Genomic DNA, 18,900 nt, shown 5'->3' with positions numbered 1-18,900 from the left:
AATTAAGGAGGAAGTGCCAGATCTGCTTAAAAAATATACATGCAAGGGTAACATTTATTCACATAGGCCAGGAGCAGCAGGCAAGGAGGTTACAATATTAAGGGACACAGGATCCTTGCAGTCTGTAATACTGAAGGAGGAGGAGATATGTACTCCTGAGGGACTATTGCCAGAAAAGGTACTAGTAACAGGAATTCATGGTGAGACAAAACGTGCTCAGTTATGTAAAGTGAGGCTAGAGAGTCCAGAGAAGAGCGGAGAATTTGTGGTAGAGTAGTGGATAAACTCTCAGCTTCAGGAATATAATTTGTCTTGCAAATGATATAGCCGATTCACCGGTAGACGTGCTGCCTACTCTAGCTGAAAAGCCAGTGGAGACGCAGGCAACTGAAGACTTAGAGAATGGTTATCCAGGAATTTTCCCTGATGACAGAGGCACAAGCTGAAGCAGGAGAGTTCAAGAGGCACAGATAAGGAAGCTGACATAGTTTTATCACAGACTTTGTAGGTCAGAGCAGGAGCAACTAAGTAAACATGCCAGTATATCTAACTCTGCTGTGCTTATGGAGTTACAGCAGAAAGATGAGAATTTAAAACAGTTAGGAGAGTGAATGCATCCCTGCATGTTATTACTTAACAAACGATGTCTTAATGAGGAATTGGAGACCATTACATATTTAAGCAAATGAAAATGGGTAAAAGTTCATCAGATTGTTTTGCTAGTAGGGTATAGAAAGGAGGTGCTGCAAGTGGCGTATGAGCTACCACATGGAGGTCATTTAGGGGCGAGGAAAACACAGGCTAAAATACAAAGACATTTTTACTGGCCTGGGCTACACAAGGATGTCGTTGAATTTTGCCAGATGTGTCACACATCAGTCAATCGGAAAACCACAGGCAGTAATAAAACCTGCACCTTTAATACCCGTTCCAGCATTTGAGGAACCTTTCACAAGAGTCTTGATTGATTGTGTAGGTCCCCTACCTCAAACAAAAAGTGGTAATAAGTATTAATAACAATAATGGATGTGTCAACTTGATTTCCAGAGGCAATCCCACTATGCAACATCTTAGTTAAAAGGGCTGTAGAAGAATTACTTAATTGTTTTTACTAGATATGGACAGCCAATAGAGATCCAGTCAGATCAAAGATCAAACTTCACATCCAAACTTTTCAATGATGTTATGGATAACTTGGGAATAAAGCAATTCAAATCTATTGCATACATCCAGAATCGCAGAGAGCACGAGAGATGGCATCAAACGCTAAAGACCATATTGAGGGCTTATGGTCAAGATTATCCAGATGATTGGGTTAAGGGAGTTCCTTTTGTACTTTTTGTAATCAGAGGTGCACCAAATGATTCGACCAAATTCAGTCCATTTGAATTAACTTTTGGGCAAGAAGTAAGAGGACCATTAAAACTGATTAAGGAGAAATTAATAAGTCACCCATTTGGACTATGTGTCAAATTTTAGAGAACGATTAATTAGAGCTGGAGAATTGGCTAGACAGCATTTAAAAGTATCACAGCATGCAATGAAACAAGAAGTGGATAAGAAATCACAAATTCGCAATTTTCAATTAGGGATAAGATATTGGTGTTACTTTCAGTAACAGGTGAGCCTTTAAAAGCAAGGTTTAGTTTAGCATATCAAATCAAGAAGAACTCCAGACAGGAAGAAATCTCACAGAGTGCGTCATGTGAATATGCTCAAAAGGTATTTTGTTAGGGAAGGAAAGCAAGAGGAGAAGGTGTTAATGATTAAGCACAGAAGGAAGAACCAAGTTCAGAGGATTCTGCACTGGCCATTCCTCAAATCAAATTGGACAAGGAGGAAGTTTTAAAAAATTGGGATAAATTAAGTTACCTTCCACAAGAAAACCGAAATGACCTTAAAAGAGTTCTTACTCTGACATGGGGAGATATGTGGAAATAAACTGGGAAGTACCAACCTAATTGTCCATGATGTAGGTATAGGAGATGCTGTTCCAATTAAGCAACATCCTTACAGGCACAACCCTCTAAAGTTGGCACAGGTTCAGAAGGAAACAGAGCGTATGCTCCAAAATGGCATTATCAAAGTGAGTTACAGTGACTGGAGCTCACCCACAGTCATGGTGCCAAACCCAAATGGTACCCAACAGTTATATGTGGACTGTCGCAAAGTCAACGTCGTTACAAAGACTGATACATATCCAATTCCACAAGTGGAGGACTGTGCCGAAAAAATGGGACAAGCAACTTACATTTCTAAGTTGGACTTGCTCAGAGGCTACTGGCAAGCACCTGTCAGAGAGAGCAAAGGCAATTTCAGCTTTCATTACGCCAAATGGACTATATCAGTTCAAAGTCATGCCATTTGGTATGAAAAACGCTCCAGCCACACTTCAGAGACTGACTAATAAGGTAATTGCCGGATTACCCTATTGTGTGGTACATATTGATGACCTGGTGATTTTTAGTAACTCGTGGAAGGAACACTCACAGCATTTATCGGACTTGTTTAATCGACTTCGGAAGGCAGGCTTGGTGGTAAACCTAGCTAAAAGTGAATTTTTAAAGCCCAAGTCACCTTCCTGGGGCCATGTTATTGGACATGGACAAATAGCCCCACAGGATGTGAAAACAAAAGTAATTGGGGAATTTCCCACACCACCGACGTAAAAAGCAGTACTACGGTTCCTGGGATTGAGTGGATTTTATCGAACATTTGTGCCAAACTTTAGCAGCGTGACTGCTCCATTTACTGAATTGTTAAAAAAGGTCAAGAAGTTTCAGGGGACAGGGGACTGTCAAAAGGCATTTGACAGCTTGAAGACTGTGTTAACCACCAGTTTACACAAAGTCTTTCAAGGTGGCTATCGATGCCAGTGATGTGGGTGTCGGTACGGTGTTCCTGCAGGAGGATGACAAGGGAATAGAAAGACCCATCGGGTATTTTTCCAGGAAGTTGAACCTTAATCAACAGGAATATTCATCGGTGGAGAAAGAAACTTTAAGCTTGGTGTTGTAATTACATTTCAGTGTTTATATTACCAGCAATGCATCGGAGACTATTGTACACACTGATCGTAACCCATTGACCTTTGTGGAAAACTTTAAGGACAAAAATGCCAGACTGTTTAGATGGAGCTTGTTGTTGCCGCCATTCAATTTGACAATTGTGCAGGTGGCAGGTCGCGAAAACATGATTGCCGAGGCTCAAATGAGATACGGGGGCATTTGGTGGCGGGTGTGCCATGGCCTGAATTTACATGTGGTTGTGCATATTTGTATGTGTATAGTCAGTATAGTGTATACATGTGTTTTAGACTACTCACCAGTTTGTTTTTGAAGGATTTTCAAAATGAAGCCATCTTGTGGTATTGATGGTTCATTTTTTTCTAAGGGGGGAGGTGTCACAAAGCTGGTCCCTTTTTTCTGTTCCTTTTCTCAAGGATACCGTGTCCTTGGTTTCTGTCACAGGGGTCCTAAACAGCTCCTGGTTCTGATTACACTGATTTGGTCCAGAGATTACAGGGTATTGAGAGGCCTTTTTGTTTATACGTAAACAGATGAGACTTCAGGCCAAAGTGGTCATGTTTTAGAAGTGACCTGTATAATGAAAGGGGAGTGGTCAGCTCTCTAGCTGAGCAGTTCAGTCCAGAACTAGTTCGAAGTTCAGCAGAGAGCTGTGTGGAAACAGGTTGCAAAACTCTCTCTTTCCTTCTGCCCTTCTAACTTCAACCTGTAAGCATTTGTTCCATTTTTACTGTTTTCTTTAAGGGGGCATGCTTATTGGGACTGTTGTGTATATTCAGAACAGCATAATTAAGTCTAGTTTGAATAGCCAGAGGTCTGTGCTTCATTGTGTAATTTTGTGAATAAACCTGTGTCTGTTTTAAAACCTGGTAGTCAACCTAGCTAACTGCGGGTAATTTTCATTGTACACTTACTGAAACAAATTGCAAAGTTATGGTCTGGGCTGTCCACTTAAGAATATTTTGGGTGTCTGGCCTTGTCCATAAAACACTGTCAAAATTGTGCATAATGTTGGACACCTCAATAAGGTCACCTCTTAATCTCCTCTGCTCCAAGCAGAATAAGCCCAATTTCTCTCATCTTCCCTTGTATCTAAAATTGCTCATTCCTGGCATCATTCTAGTAAATCTCCTTTGAATTCTCTCCAGGACTTTAACATTTTACCTTAAATAAGGTGCCCAGAACTGAACACAATAGTCCAAATGTGGTCTGACCAATGATTTGTAGAGATTTAGCATCACTTCATTGCTTTTATACTCTTATGCCTCTATGTATAGACCAAAGGATCCTATAAGACTTCTTAACAACCGATTCAACTTGCCTAGCCACCTTCATAGAATTATGAACGTGAATCCCAAGGTCCTTCTGCTCCTGTACTCCCCTCAAAGCTGTACCATTGAGCCTGTATTGTCTCCGTGTTTCTTCTAGCAAAATGCATGGTCTCGCATTTCTCTGCATTGACATTCACTTGTCCGGTGTCTGCCCATTTGTCAAACTTGTCGATGTCCCTCTGAAGGTCACTCTATATCATCCTTACATTTCATTAAATTTGCAGATGATACTGAACTAGGGAGAATAGAGATTTTGCCCTCAACACCCATCTCCAAATCGCTTATATAAATCTGAAAAATCAAGGGTCCCAAGACTGATCCTTGGAGAATGCGTCTTTCAACTAGGCTTCAGTCTAAGAAATGTCCACATGCATAAGATGCACAAGATACAGGAGCAGAATTAGCCATTGGGCCCATCAAGTCTGCTCCACCATTCAATCATGGCTGATGTTTCTCAACCCTGCCTTCTCCCCGTAACCTTTGATCTTCTGACTAATCAAAGTCCTCCCTCTCTCTGTCTCAAACACGTTCAATGACTTGGCCTACACGGCCCTCTGTGACAATGAGTTCCACGGATTCACCACCCACTGGCTGAAGATATTCCTCCTCTTCTCTGTTCTAAAGGGTCATCACTTCACTCTGAGGCTGTGCCCTCGAGTCTTAGTCTCTCCTACTAGCAGAAACATCTTCTCCATGGTTATTCTATCCAGGCCCTCAATATTCTGTAAATTTCCGTCAGATCCTGTTCCCACCATTTCTAAACTCTATTGAGTACAGACCCAGAGTCCTCAATCACTCCTCATTTGACAACCCTTCATCCCTGGAATTTTCTTGTAAACCTCTTCTGGACACACTCAAAGACCAGCACATTTTTTCTTAGATATGGGACCCAAAACAGCTCACAATATCCCAAAGGAGGTCTGACCAGAACCTTATACAGCCTAAGCAGTATGTCTCTGTATATTCTTTTTCTCAGTGTATCTCTTAGATCCTGTGCCTCTTGAAATGAAAACTAACATTGCATTTGCCTTCTTAACTGCCATGTTAAACTTAGGAGGATCCAGAACTAGGTCCATCAAGTCCCTTAATGCTTCAGATTTCCAAAGCCTTTCCCCATCCTTTCTACCAAGGTGCATTACTTCATACTTTCCTGCACTATATTCCATGCGACACTTCCTTGCCCACTCTCTAAGCTTGTCCAAGTCCTTCTGCAGCTGCCCCACTTCCTCTACACTCTCTAAATAACTTTGATTCATCTGCAAACCTGAACAAAATCGTACCTGCCAATTCCAATCTCTGCTACAAGCTCATTTACTTTGTTTTGTATACAGTGTACATTTAAGTACAACACCCTCAGTCTGGCATTGACTGCCCCCACTTCTCATAGTTGTCCCCTTAACTGTTGTGCCTGAAGTTAGATTCCTGACCCTTTCCATATTCTGTCCCAACACTAGTTCTGGAAACTTTCATAATCTCTGTGAGCCCTCCCCCACTTAAACTTTTTCCATAATTTTCCACACAATTGAACCCACTCAAGTATTTAGATTAAAGCCCTAAAGCCCTATACAGCCCTAGGTATGGGACCTGCCAGGACTCTAGTTCTATACCTACCCTGGTTCCCATTCTTTTACACCTAACTTGTAATCCATGCTGTCAAGGATCCATCAATCCCAAACATTTCTGATTTGTTAACCAACCTGTCATTTGGCACTGTATCAAATACTTTCTGAAAGTCCAAATATACAAGATCCATAGCACTACTCTCATCCACTGGCCATTAAAGAACTCATTAAGGGACTCAGTTAAATTTACCAGACCTGATCTGCCCTTGACAAAGCCACATTGACTTGCTTAGTTTTCTCTAAGCGTATACAGAAACTAACTTATCCTATACTATGGTCTCCACCAGTTTTCCAACTATTGCTGGCAAGCTGATAGGTCTGTTGTTTCCTGGGGGAGCTATCTTTGACCTTTCTTAAAAAAGTGTCACAATTACAATCCTCCAGTTTCCGGGAACCAATTCTTGTTTGGAGGCCTGGAAAACTTCTGTCAACAGCTCTGCGATTTGCTCCCTTACATCTCAACAATCTCGGAAGCATCCCTGGGGACTTCTCAACCTGGAGTGCTGCCAGCCTTTTTAACACATCTTCTAGACCTATCGCTACCCTGCTCAGTTGCTCAACACCCACATTTTCACCTGGGTCAGTGTCACTGCCTTTTTAAAAAAAACTTGGTAAAGATAGAAGCAAAGTACTCATTTCACAGCAAGAATTCAAGAGTGAACGTTTCAGGTCCAGTGACCTTTCCTCAGCTGGACACAAAATGTTAACTCCGATTTCACTCACAGATGCTGCCAGACTTGTTGAGCTTTCCAGCAATTCGGTTTTTGTTTTGGATTTACAGCATCTGCAGTTTTTTCTGTATTTACTCACTTAGTAGCTCTGCCACAGCTTTTGCCTCAGTAAGCAGCTTACCCTGCTTCTTCTTATGGGTCCCATTCTATCCTTCAGTAATCTTTTACATTTGAAGAACATCTTATCACTTATTTAGCACAGCCTGCCATCCTTTCCTCACGCTTCCTGTTAGCTTTCCTTATTCCAGCCTTAGCCTTTCTCCTGCATTGAAGATATTCTTCCTGATTTCTATTGCTATTATTTTTCCGATATGTACCACACGCCTTTATCTTCCTTATTTTCTCATCAGTATCAATAGCCCCAATTTCTTCAATTTTTTTCCCTCATAACTGAAGTTTCACATTTCTGAACCATTCTTGTAAATCGCTTCAGCCCTCTCTCCAATGCATTCACATCTTTTCTATAATATGGCACTCGCAACTGTACACAATACCCTCGCTGAGGTCTAACAAGTGTCTTATACAAATTCAACATCACCTCCTTACTCATGTCCTCTTTGTTCATACACAGGATGTGGATGTCACTGGTTGAACCACCATTTAATGCCTATCCCTAGTTGTTTTAGAGAAGATGGTGGGTGGCTACCTTCTTGAACCACTGCTGGGTATCTGGTCTCAGCAGACCTACAATATCGTTTCGGAAAGTTTCAGAACGTTGACCTGGCCACACTAAGGAATTGCAATATATTTCCAAATCTGGAAGATGAGTGGCTTTGAGTGGGAGGGGGCGGTTGTGGGGGAGAATTGTGGTTGGTGGTGCTCCCAAGTATCTGCTGCCGTTGTCCTACTGAACGGTTGTGATTTTGAAGGGTGTTGTCAAAAGGAGCTTTGGTGAATTTCTGCAGTGCATCTTGTGGGTGGTACACACTACTAGTACTACTAAGCATCATGGAAAGACTGAATGTTTGTGAATGTTGTGCCAATCAAGTGTGCTGCTTTGTCCTGGATGGTGCCAAACTTCTGGTGAAGCTGCACTCTTCCAGGCAACTGGGCATATTCCTGACTTGTGCCTTGTGGACAGGCTCAGGAGGAGACCTTTTTGCTGCAGGATTCTTAGCTTCTGGCTTCACTTGTAGCCATTGCAATTATAGGGCTAGTCCAGTTCAATTGCTGTTCAATGGTCAACCCCAGGATTTTGATGGTGGGGGAATTAGCAATGGCAATGCCACTGAATGTCACGGGTGATGTGTAGCATGACTAATCATGTAACCAGGTGCCAGGTAATGTTATTTACCAATGGTTGGTCTAAGCCTGTCTATTGTCCAGACCTTGCGGCATGGAAACATAGGCTGCTTCAATATCTGAAGAGTTACAATGACATTGACAATTATGCAATCAGTAGATATTCCCACTTCTGACCTTGAGATGGACAGAGGTCATTGATCCTGAACTGATAGTGTGCCACAGGGATCAGTGCTGGGGCCACAATAATTTACCATCTATATTAATGGCTTGGATGAGGGATGTGAATGCACTACAGCCAAGTTTGTGGATGACCACAAAAATAGGTGGGAAAGCAAGTAGTGATGAAGACACAGTCTTCACAGAGATATAGATGGGTTAAACAAATGACCAAAAACTTGGCCAATGGAGAAATGGGGAAATGTAAGGTTATACATTTGGGTAGGAAGAGGAGGAGCTGAATACTATTTAAATGCTCAAGATGCTTGGGAGTCCTGATCAATGAATCACAAAAAAGCTAGCATTCAAATTTAGCAGATAAAGAAAATGGTCTTTATTCCAAGGGAAATGGAGTATAAAAGTAAGGACCTTTTGCTAGAACTATACTGTAGTGATCGTAACGAGGTCAGCTAGATGGACTTCATAAAGTATGAGTTCCCTGATTGGGACTGTTAATGAGGTTGAATCAGGGAGCCCTGGCCGACAGATATAAACAGGACTGTCAGCGGTTCTGTTCGCTCTGACAGCCGGCTCTAAAGAAGCTGCATCAGTGTTAATGCCTTTCCACATGTCAATAAAGGGTGACTTGGTGATGGGATTCCATCCTGTGTGGAGTTACTTCACATACAGGCACAAGTCAATATCACAGCTGAAAAACTTAGATAAGGAAAATTATACTAGCATTGGAGGCAGTGCAGGGATGGTTCACGAGGCTGATACTAGGATGGTGGGATTTTCTTATGAGTTGAAATATAGAATAATGAAGGGTGACCTTATTGATACATACAACCCTGTTAGGGAACTTGACAATGTAGATGCAAAAAGGTTGTTTCCCATTGTGGAAGTGTTGAAGACTGTAGGGCATAATCTCACAATCACAGGTCACCAATTTACAACAGAGATGAGGATGAATTTCTTCTGAGGGTAATGATTCTGTGGAATTCTTTACTGCAGAGAGCTATAGAAGCTGGGTCATTATTTGTATTCAAAACTCTACATTTATGTGAGGAACAAGCGGATGGCCAGAGTGAGGGTAGTGGAGGGAACTTGTGTCTGGAGTCAGAGGTGGTAGGGGAAGCTTTAATGAATACTTTGCTTCAGTATTCACTACTGAGAGGGACCTTGACATTTCTGAGGACAGCATGAAACAGCTCAAACAGGTTGACGTTAAGGAGGATGTGCTGAAAAGTTTGAAACACCATGATTGATGATAAATAAATGGGACCAGATTGGATATACCCTAGGTTACTGCAGGAAGTGAGGGAAGAGATTGCTGCATCTTGGGAATGATCTTTGCATCCTCACTCTCCACTGGAATAGTGCCAAATGATTGGAGGGTGGCAAATGTTATTCCCTTCTTCAAGATAGGTATAGGGATAATCCTGGGAATTACAGACCAGTCAGTCTCATGTCTGTGGTGGGCAAAGTACTGGAGAGGATTCTGAGAGACAGGATTTATGACTACTTGGAAAACTACTGTTCGATTAGACATAGTCAGCATGGCTTTGGCTGGGGTGGGGTGGGGTTGCAGGTCATGCCTCACAAGCCTTACCAAATTTGTTCAGGATATGACAAAACACATTGATGAAGGTAAAGCAGTGGATGTGGCACATTTAGATTTTAGCAAGGTTTCCCATGGTAGGCTGATTCAGAAAGTAAGGAGGCATGGGATACAGGGAAATCTAGCTGTCTGGATACAGAATTGGCTAGCTCATAGACGACAGAGGGTGGTGGTAGATGGAAAGTATTCAGCCGGGAGCTTGACAACCAGTGGTGATATACAGGGATCTGTTCTGGGACCTTTGCTCTTTGTGATTTTTATAAATGACTTGGATGAGGAAGTGGAAGGGAGGGTTAGTAAGTTTGCCAATGACACGAAGGTTGGTGGAATAGTGGATAGTGTGGAAGGCTTCTATAGGTTGCAACAGGACATTGACAGGATGCAGAACTGGGCTGAAAAGTGGCAGATGGAGTTCACTTTGGAAGGTCAAATTTGAATGGAGAAAACAGTGCTAAAGACAGGATTCTTGGCAGAGTGGAGGAACAGAGGGATCTTGGAGTCCACACCCATAGCACAGATCCCTCAAAGTTGTCACCCAAGTTAAGAAAATGTATGGTGTGTTGCCTTTCATTAGCCAGGGGATTGATTTTAAGAGCTGTAAGGTTATGCTGCAGCTCTATAGAGGCAAAGTGAGGACTGCAGATGCTGGAAACCAGAGTTTAGATCAGAGTGGTGCTGGAAAAGCACAGCAGGTCAGGCAGCATCCGAGGAGCAGGAAAATTGACATTTTGGGCAAAAGCCCTTCATCAGGAATAGACGCCTTTTTTCCAGCACCACTGATTTAAACCCTGCAGATCTATAGAGTCCTGGTTAGACCATACTTGGAATATTGTGTTCCTTTTTGGTTGCCTCATTATAGGAAAGATGTGGAAGCTTGAGAGGAGATTTACCAGGAGAGCACTGAGGAGATTTACCAGGGTGCTGCCTGAACTGGAGGGCATGTCTTATGAAGAAAGGGAGCTAGGCTTTAAAGTCATACAGATGTACAGCACAGAAATAGACCCTTCAGTCCAACTCATCCATGCCAACTAGATATCCCAACCCAATCTAGTCCCACCTGCCAGTACCCAGCCCATATCCCTCCAAACCCTTCCTATTCATATACTCATTCAGATGCCTTTCAAATATTGCAATTGTACCAGCCTCCACCACAGCCTCTGGCAGCTCATTCCATACAGATACCATCCTCTGCGTGAAAACGTTGCCCCTTAGGTCTCTTATATCTTTCCCCTCTCACCTTAAACCTATGCCCTCTAGTTCTGGACTCCGCCACCCCAGGGAAAATACTTTGTCTATTTACCCTATCCATGCCCCTCTATAAACTTCTATAAGGTCAACCCTCAGCCTCCGACACTCCAGGGAAAACAGCCCCAGCCTATTCAACCTCTCCCTATAGCTCAAATCCTCCAACCCTGGCAACATCCTTGTAAATCTTTTCTGAACCCTTTCAAGTTTCACAACATCTTTCCGATAGGAACGAGACCAGAATTGCCCACAATATTCCAACACTGGCCTAACCAATGTCCTGTACAGCCGCAACATGACCTCCCAACTCCTGTACTCAATACTCTGACTAATAAAGGAGGTGGTACGGTGGCTCAGTGGTTAGCACTGCTGCCACACAGCACCACGATCCCAGGTTCGATTCCAGCCTCGGGTGACTGTGTGGAGTTTGTACATTCTCTCTGTGTCTGCGTGGGTTTCCTCTGGGTACTCCGGTTTCCTCCCACAGTCCAAAGATGTGCAGGTCAGGTGAATTGGCCATGCTAAATTGCCCACAGCATTAGGTGCATTAGCCAGAGGGAAATGGGTCTGGGTGGGTTACTCTTCGGAGGGTCAGTGTGGACTGGTTGGGCCAAAGGGCCTGTTTCCACACTGTAGGGAATCTAATCAAACACCTTCTTCACTATCCTATCCACCTGCAACTCCACTTTCAAGGAGCTATAAACCTGCACTCCAAGGTCTCTTTGTTCAGCACTCCCTAGGACTTACCATTAAGTGTATAAGTCCTGCTAAGATTTGCTTTCCCAAAATGCAGCACCTCGCATTTATCTGAATTGAACTCCATCTGCCACTGCTCAGCCCATTGGCCCATCTGATCAAGATCCTGTTGTACTCTGAGGTAACCTTCTTCACTGTCCACTACACCTCCAATTTTGGTGTCATCTGCAAACTTACTAACTGTACCTCTTATGCTCGAATCCAAATCATTTATGTAAATGACAAAAAGTAGTGAACCCAGCTCCGATCCTTGTGGCACCTCACTGGTCACAGTTGTGGCACTCCACTGGTTATTTTCTCATTGGAGAGAAATGGGATGAGAGGTGATTTGATAGAGGTGTACAAGGTGATGAGATGATGTGGAGGAGTTGATGTTAATCTGGGGTAGACAAGTTAAAAATCACAACACCAGGTTATAGTCCAGCAGGTTTATTTGGAAGCACTAGCCTTCGGAGCGCTGCTCCTTCATCATGTTATTGTAGAGCAGGACCATAAGACACAGCATGTATAGCAAAAAATTACTGTTAATAAACTGAAGTGATATATTGAACAAACCTAGATTGCTAGGTTTGTTTAATATATCATTTCAGTTGAATGACACTAATCTTTTGCTATAAATTTGGTGTCTTATGATGCTGTCCCACTAGTTACCTGAAAGCTAGTGCTCCCAAATAAACCATTGGACTACAATGTTGTGTGGTGTTTAAAGATGATGAGAGGCATAGATAGAGTGGATAGCCAGAGACGTTTTCCCATGGCGGAAATGTCTATCACGAGGGACCATAATTTTAAGGTGATTGAAGGAAGGTTTAGGGGAGATGTCCGAGAGTGGTGGGTGCATGGAATACACTACCTGTCAGATACATTAGGGTCATTTAAGCAACTCTTGGATAAACACATGGAAGTTAGTACAATGAAGGGTATGTAGGTTAGTTTGATGATACAGTAGGATAAAAGGTCAGTATAACATTAAGGGCTGAAGGGCCTGTACTGTGCTATATTGTTCTATGTTCTCTATGTTCAAAAACAAAAACAGATCTCTAATCAATAATGGAATCAAGGATTATGACGAAAAGGCAGGAAAGTAGAGTTGCGGATTATCAGATCAGCCGTGATCTCACTGAATGGCAAAACAAAACAGTTGAATTGCCTACTTCTGCACATTCGTGGTGTGGTCTTCTTGATGAAGCAAATTAAAGGTAGTTGAGCTGAGGATGGGGAAACTGGATGCTTTATTAATTATTCTTTCTATTGAAAGCATCACCTCACATTTCTCTGCATTGAACCTCATCCTTCCACTCCCCCAGTGTGGAGTTCCACACTGTCCTCACAGTTTGCAATTTTAACAAGTTTAGTGTCATTGCGGAAAATTGAAAATTGTCCCCTGCAGATCAAGATCCGGAATATTAAATGCATTAACAGGAGGAGCAGAAAATCCCAGTATCAACCCATAGGAAGCTCCACTGTGCACTTTCCCCCCTCCCCCCAGAAATACACACAGAGCACTGCGGGCAGTCGCTGGGTTGCAAATGGGTTCAGTTCTGGAGTGCAGAGTTGATTTGTAAGGAGCACAACACGGGAACTGCAGAAGAGCGAAGGGAGAAGGGGCGGGGGACTGCACTGTAACCTGGTGTTGTGTGATATTTAACACTGTGCTCAGTAAGGGAGCAGTGATAAAGCTGACAGCACAGCACTCCACCGGGAAATGCAGCGAGTGGATGAGTTTGTATTAATTATTCCCAGGTTTGAGATGTAGATGTGATTAAGAGTTCCCCAAGTCTGTGGTGAATGGAGTAAGGGGCCAGTGTCTGGGGGAGCCACCCCCATCCCCCCCCCCGGGGTCACTCTGGGGGATGGAGGGCACGGACACCGGGGAGTGGTTCTACCACCAGCGCCTGGCTGACGGCCTCTACCTGATCCGGGAGCGTTACTTCGAGTCGGGGAACCGGGCGAACATGTGGCTGCTGCGGGGCTCCGATCGGGACGTGGTGGTGGACACGGGCCTGTGCCTGGGCAGCCTGCCCGAGTACCTGCGGCGGCACGGCCTGCTCGCCGGCCACCGGCCCCTGCTCGCCGTCGCCACCCACGTCCACTTCGACCACGCGGGCGGCCTGCGGCACTTCGAGGGCGGCCAGGTGGCGGTGCACCGCGCCGAGGCGGAGGCGCTGGCCCGCGGCGACCAGCTCGAGGCGGTCAGCTGGCTCAGCGAGCGGGAGCTGAGGCGCCCGCCTCCCGGGGCAGGCCCAGGATGGACGGCCCGCGGTTACCGGGTACAGGCCGTCAGGGCCGGCCTCCTGCTGGAGCACGGTGACCTGCTGGAGCTGGGGGACACGCAGCAGCTCCGGGTGCTGCACACCCCCGGGCACTCCCGGGGCAGCGTGTGTCTCCATGAGGCCAGGCGCGGCCTCCTGTTCACCGGGGACACCCTGTACCAGGGGGCTCTCATTGACTGGCTGCCCCACAGCAATGTGGGCCATTACCGCCGGAGCTGCAGGCACCTCCTGGAGCTGCTGGACCAAGGCCAGGTACACACCGTGCTGCCCGGGCACTTCGACCCCTTCGGGCCCGACACGATGCGCAGCCTGGCCTCCGACTACCTGGCCCGGGCTGGGCTCTGCCACAGGATTACGGCCAGTGCCATCGGCTGCCTGGCAAACGTAGCACTGAGGGGGAGGCACTTGACCAGATGACCAGCCAGAGGGCCAGGACAGGACACCATCCACTGGGCCAGAGGGACAGGCCAGGACAGGACACCAGCCACGGGGCCAGAGGGACAGATCAGGACACCATCCTTTGGGCCAGAGGGCCAGGACAGGACACCATCCACGGGACCAGTGGGACAGGCCAGGACACCTGCCACTGAGCCAAAGGGACAGGCCAGAGGGCCAGGACAGGACACCAGCCACGGGGCCAGAGGGTCAGGCCAGGACACCATCCACGGGGCCAGAGGGATGGTCCAGAGGGCCAGGCCAGGACACCATCCATGGGGCCAGAGGGACGGGCCAGGACACCATCCACTGGGCCAGAGGGCCAGGCCAGGACACCATCCACGGGGCCAGAAGGACGGTCCAGAGGGCCAGGCGAGGACACCAGCCAAGGGGCCAGAGGGCCAGGCCAGGACATCAGCCAAGTTGCCAGAGGGACAGGCCAGGACACCAGCCACGGAGCCAAAAGGCCAGGCCAGGACACCATCCACGGAGCCAAAAGGCCAGGCCAGGACACCAGCCACAGGGCCAGGACAGGACACCATCCACGGGGCCAGAGGGCCAGGCCAGACACCAGCCATGGGGCCAGAGGGCCAGGACAAGACACCATCCACTGGGACAGAGGGATGGGCCAGACACCAGCCATGGGGCCAGAGGGCCAGGACAGGACACCAGCCATGGAGCCAGAGGGCCAGGCCAGGACACCATCCACTGGGCCAGAGGGACGGGCCAGGACACCAGCCACAGGGCCAGTGAGACAGGCCAGGACACCATCCACTGGGCCAGAGGGACGGGCCAGGACACCAGCCACAGGGCCAGTGAGACAGGCCAGGACACCATCCAGGGGCGAATGTGATTACATTGATATTAGAAAACAAACTTGATTTATCCAAGCTTTTTTAAAACAAAGTACACTCAAATTTATACTGCAGATTACTTATACAGTATTTTAAGAAATGTTTTCCAAAGAAAATGTTTACCATAATAACAAATCTTTCAGCATCAATACTTGGTTTCTCTGGGTTTTTATTTTAGGACATGAATTACTTTGTTATCAGCTAGGAAGTCTATTTACTTCCATTGTAGGCACTTTTTCATATTAATTAACACTTAATTACAAAATGGAACAGCTTAAACTTGATCAGTGTGAATTTCCATTTCTGGCTCCCCTGCAATCAATGTAAAGGTACAGTTCTAATCTCCAGTATCTAACAAGAGTGATTGAATCATGGCAGTTAACTTATTACTCAATACCTCTAAATATTACTTCATTTTTTATTTCTATCCTAAATCCTGTTTCCACAAGCATTTAAAGCTTGTACTCTTTTCACACACATGGCCAGCCTGACAAGCTTTTATAGGCAATTTCCATTGCAATTTAGGAAGGGAATGTGAATATGTTTAATTCATTAAATGAAAATATTAACAGCTATACAATTATTCTTCAAACCTTCTGATTGTTGGGTATCAAGGGAAAGTCTTTTCCCTGGGATTGGGGAGTCCAGAGCTAGAGGACATGGGTTTAGGGTGAGATGGGCAAGATATAAAAGAGATCTAAGGGGCAACTTTTTCACAGAGGGTGGTACGTGTATGGAATGAGCTGCCAGAGGATGTGGTGGAGGCTGGTACAATTGCAACATTTAAGAGGCATTTGAATGGGTATATGAATAGGAAGGGTTTGGAGGGATATGGGCCGGGTGTTGGCAGGTGGGACTAGATTGGGTTGGGATATCTGGTTGGCATGGACAAGTTGGACCGAAGGGTCTGTTTCCATGCTGTACATCTCTATGACTCTTGAATGGTCCTATGTTCTGAGCAAAACAAAGAGGGGTGGGGGTCCCTCGTGTTTGTGGGACAAGAAAAATACAGCTGAAGGCTTGCTCGTGATCAGTTTGTTTCAGCTGTTTAAAATATGCCAGACTGACATCAAGTAACAGGAGGATCTGACTGCAAAGAGATAGCTAACCTGACTGTTTCTGTACCAGTTGAATGATAAGCACAGAAGTTTGCCATTTGGACCACTGTGTCTCTTCTAGCTCTATGAACTACCCAATTAGTCCCATTCTCTGTCATCACAGCCCTGCAAATTGCATCCTTTTAAAAAAAAATCCTACTGAAAGATGCTGTTGAATTTGCTTCCATCACCTTTCCAGACTATACATTTCTGAGAACATCACCTTTCTATGTTAAACAAAGAAATCATTTCTCCTCTGATCATAGAACTGTATAGAACAAAAACAGACCCTTCAGTCCATGCTGACCAGATATCCTAAATTAATCTCGTCTCATTTGTCAGCAATTGGCCCATATCCCTCTTAAACCCTTCTATTCATATACCCATCCAGATCCCTTTTAAATGCTGCAATTGTCCCAGTCTCTCACTTCCTCTGACAGCTCATTCCATTCACACCAACCTCTGCAGAAACAAGTTGCTCCTTTGGTCCCTTTTAAATCCTACCCCTCTCAACTATGCTCTCTAGTTTTGGATTCCCTTTTCCTGGGGAAAAGATCTTGGCTGTTAACCTTATCCATGTCTCTCATAATTTTATAAACCTCTATAAGGTCACCCTTCAGCCTTTGACACTCCAGGGAAAACAACACCAGCCTGTTCAGCCTCTCCCTATCGTTCAAACTCTCCAACCCTGGCAACATCCTTGTAAATGTTTTCTGAACCATTTCAAGGTTTACAACATCTTCCCCAGAGCAGGGAAAGCAGAACTGGATACAGAATTGACCTAACCAATGTCCTGTATAGCTGCGACATGACCTCTCAACTCTGACACTCAATTAACTGATTAATAAAGGCAAGCATACCAAACACCTGCTTCACGACTCTGTCCAACTGCAACTCCACTTTCATGGGACAATGAACTGTTCTTTTGCTAATTAACTTTGCTCTGTGTTCTCTATTAATGATCCTCCTACCAGTGCAAAGAGACACAGTAATTGCTTCCAGCACCAGGGAGGCAGAAGGGCAAATCTCAGAAGTAAGCAATACAAAGTCAGAAGTCACACAACACCGGGTTATAGCCCAACAGGTTAATATGAAATCAAACCTTTCAGAGCACTGACCTTTCATCAGGTGAAGGAGCAGCGCTCTGAAAGCTTGTGATTTCATATAACCTGTTGGACTATGACCTGGTGTCGTGTGACTTGACTTTGTCCAGCCCAGTCCAACACCAGCACCTCACATCGTAACTAATACAAAACAGGTTTGTACTCACGTCTGGGTCGAGGAAGAGATGGCAATGGGCAGGCTTCCCATCTCTCCCAGCACGGCCAATTTCTTGCACATAATTCTCAAAGCCCTTTGGTATATTATAGTGTATGATTCCTCGGACATCCGACTTATCCAATCCCATGCCAAATGCCACTGTTGCCACCACAATACGCAGCTGACCACTCATGAAGTTGTTCTGAATTCTCCTCCGTTCACTGGCTGACATTCCAGCATGGTAGCAATCAGCAATCCATTTTAAAGGCCGCCTCAACTTCTTTTTTGCTGCATTTTGTGTAGAGGAATTGTAAGAAAATAGTCTTTAGAACCTTCTCCACAACCAAAACAAGTTGTACGTGAACATATTTTTCCCCAGTGTCAGGACAGGCAAAAAATCCTATATAATAAACTCATTTCAGACTCTTATTAAATACACTGCCTATCATTGGCAGTAAAGTACACCAGTGATACTGGTTTAATTGACCTCAAGAAAAACGGCAGACAGTGTTATGAATGGCATCTGGGCGGAGAAATAAATTGCAGAGATAACTATCAAATCTGTCTCGGGATCCTACATGTGTCCCTCCCTCACAAAACACTAATCCACCTTCAATGTTGTGAAAAAAAGTCATAAGTTTTCTGGCTTGCACTCATTAGGACCAATGCAAGAATGCAAGGATGTAGGTTTGCTCACTGAGCTGGAAGGTTCGTTTTCAGACGTTTTGTCACCATACCAGGTAACATTATCAGTGAGCCTTTGGGTGAAACACTGGTGGTATGGATTACTTTCTATTTATGTGTTTAGGTTTCCTTGGGTTGGTGATGTCATTTCCTGTGGTGACATCATTTCTTGTTCTTTTTCTCAGGGGGAGGTAAATGGGGTCCAAATCAATGTATTTGTTGATAGAGTTCTGGTTGGAATGCCATGCTTCTAGACATGCAAGAATGCCAAACTTCAAAATGATCACAAAAACTCATACTTTTGGAGAAAAGGGTGCTGATTGGTCAGCAAGTTGTCTCTTAATTGGCTGAAATATTTCCATGAAGAACACAGCAAGGAACTGTCGGCTCAGTGAGCTCTTGGATAGTTCAAAAAAGGCACAAGGCTTGAGCATATTCTTGTTTGCAGTGTCTGGATTCTTGTGTATGAATCAATGTACTTCTAATGAGCATAAATGAGCTTTGTTCCCACCTTAATTTGTTATCTGAAATTGGTTGTTCGTAGAGCCATTTATAGCCAGGATT

General features: G+C 44.8%; 1 protein-coding gene and 1 pseudogene across 1 annotated transcript in view; one reads left to right on the top strand and one right to left on the bottom strand.

Annotated features, from left to right (window-relative positions):
* Positions 1–18,900, bottom strand: part of recql4 (RecQ helicase-like 4) — a 77,730-nt gene that overhangs the window by 18,190 nt on the left and 40,640 nt on the right. The window contains exon 17 of the mRNA XM_043690894.2: positions 17,663–17,940. Within this exon, the coding sequence (XP_043546829.2) occupies positions 17,663–17,940 (278 nt within the window). The remainder of the gene's footprint in view (positions 1–17,662; positions 17,941–18,900) is intronic.
* Positions 13,251–15,499, top strand: LOC122550183 (acyl-coenzyme A thioesterase MBLAC2 pseudogene; annotated as a pseudogene).

The sequence above is a fragment of the Chiloscyllium plagiosum genome, unplaced genomic scaffold (genome assembly GCF_037043375.1).
Source record: "Chiloscyllium plagiosum isolate Xiang-an unplaced genomic scaffold, Cpla_swu_hap1 HiC_scaffold_5, whole genome shotgun sequence".
Lineage (NCBI taxonomy): Eukaryota > Metazoa > Chordata > Chondrichthyes > Orectolobiformes > Hemiscylliidae > Chiloscyllium > Chiloscyllium plagiosum.
This window is presented reverse-complemented; position numbering and strand designations above follow the sequence as displayed.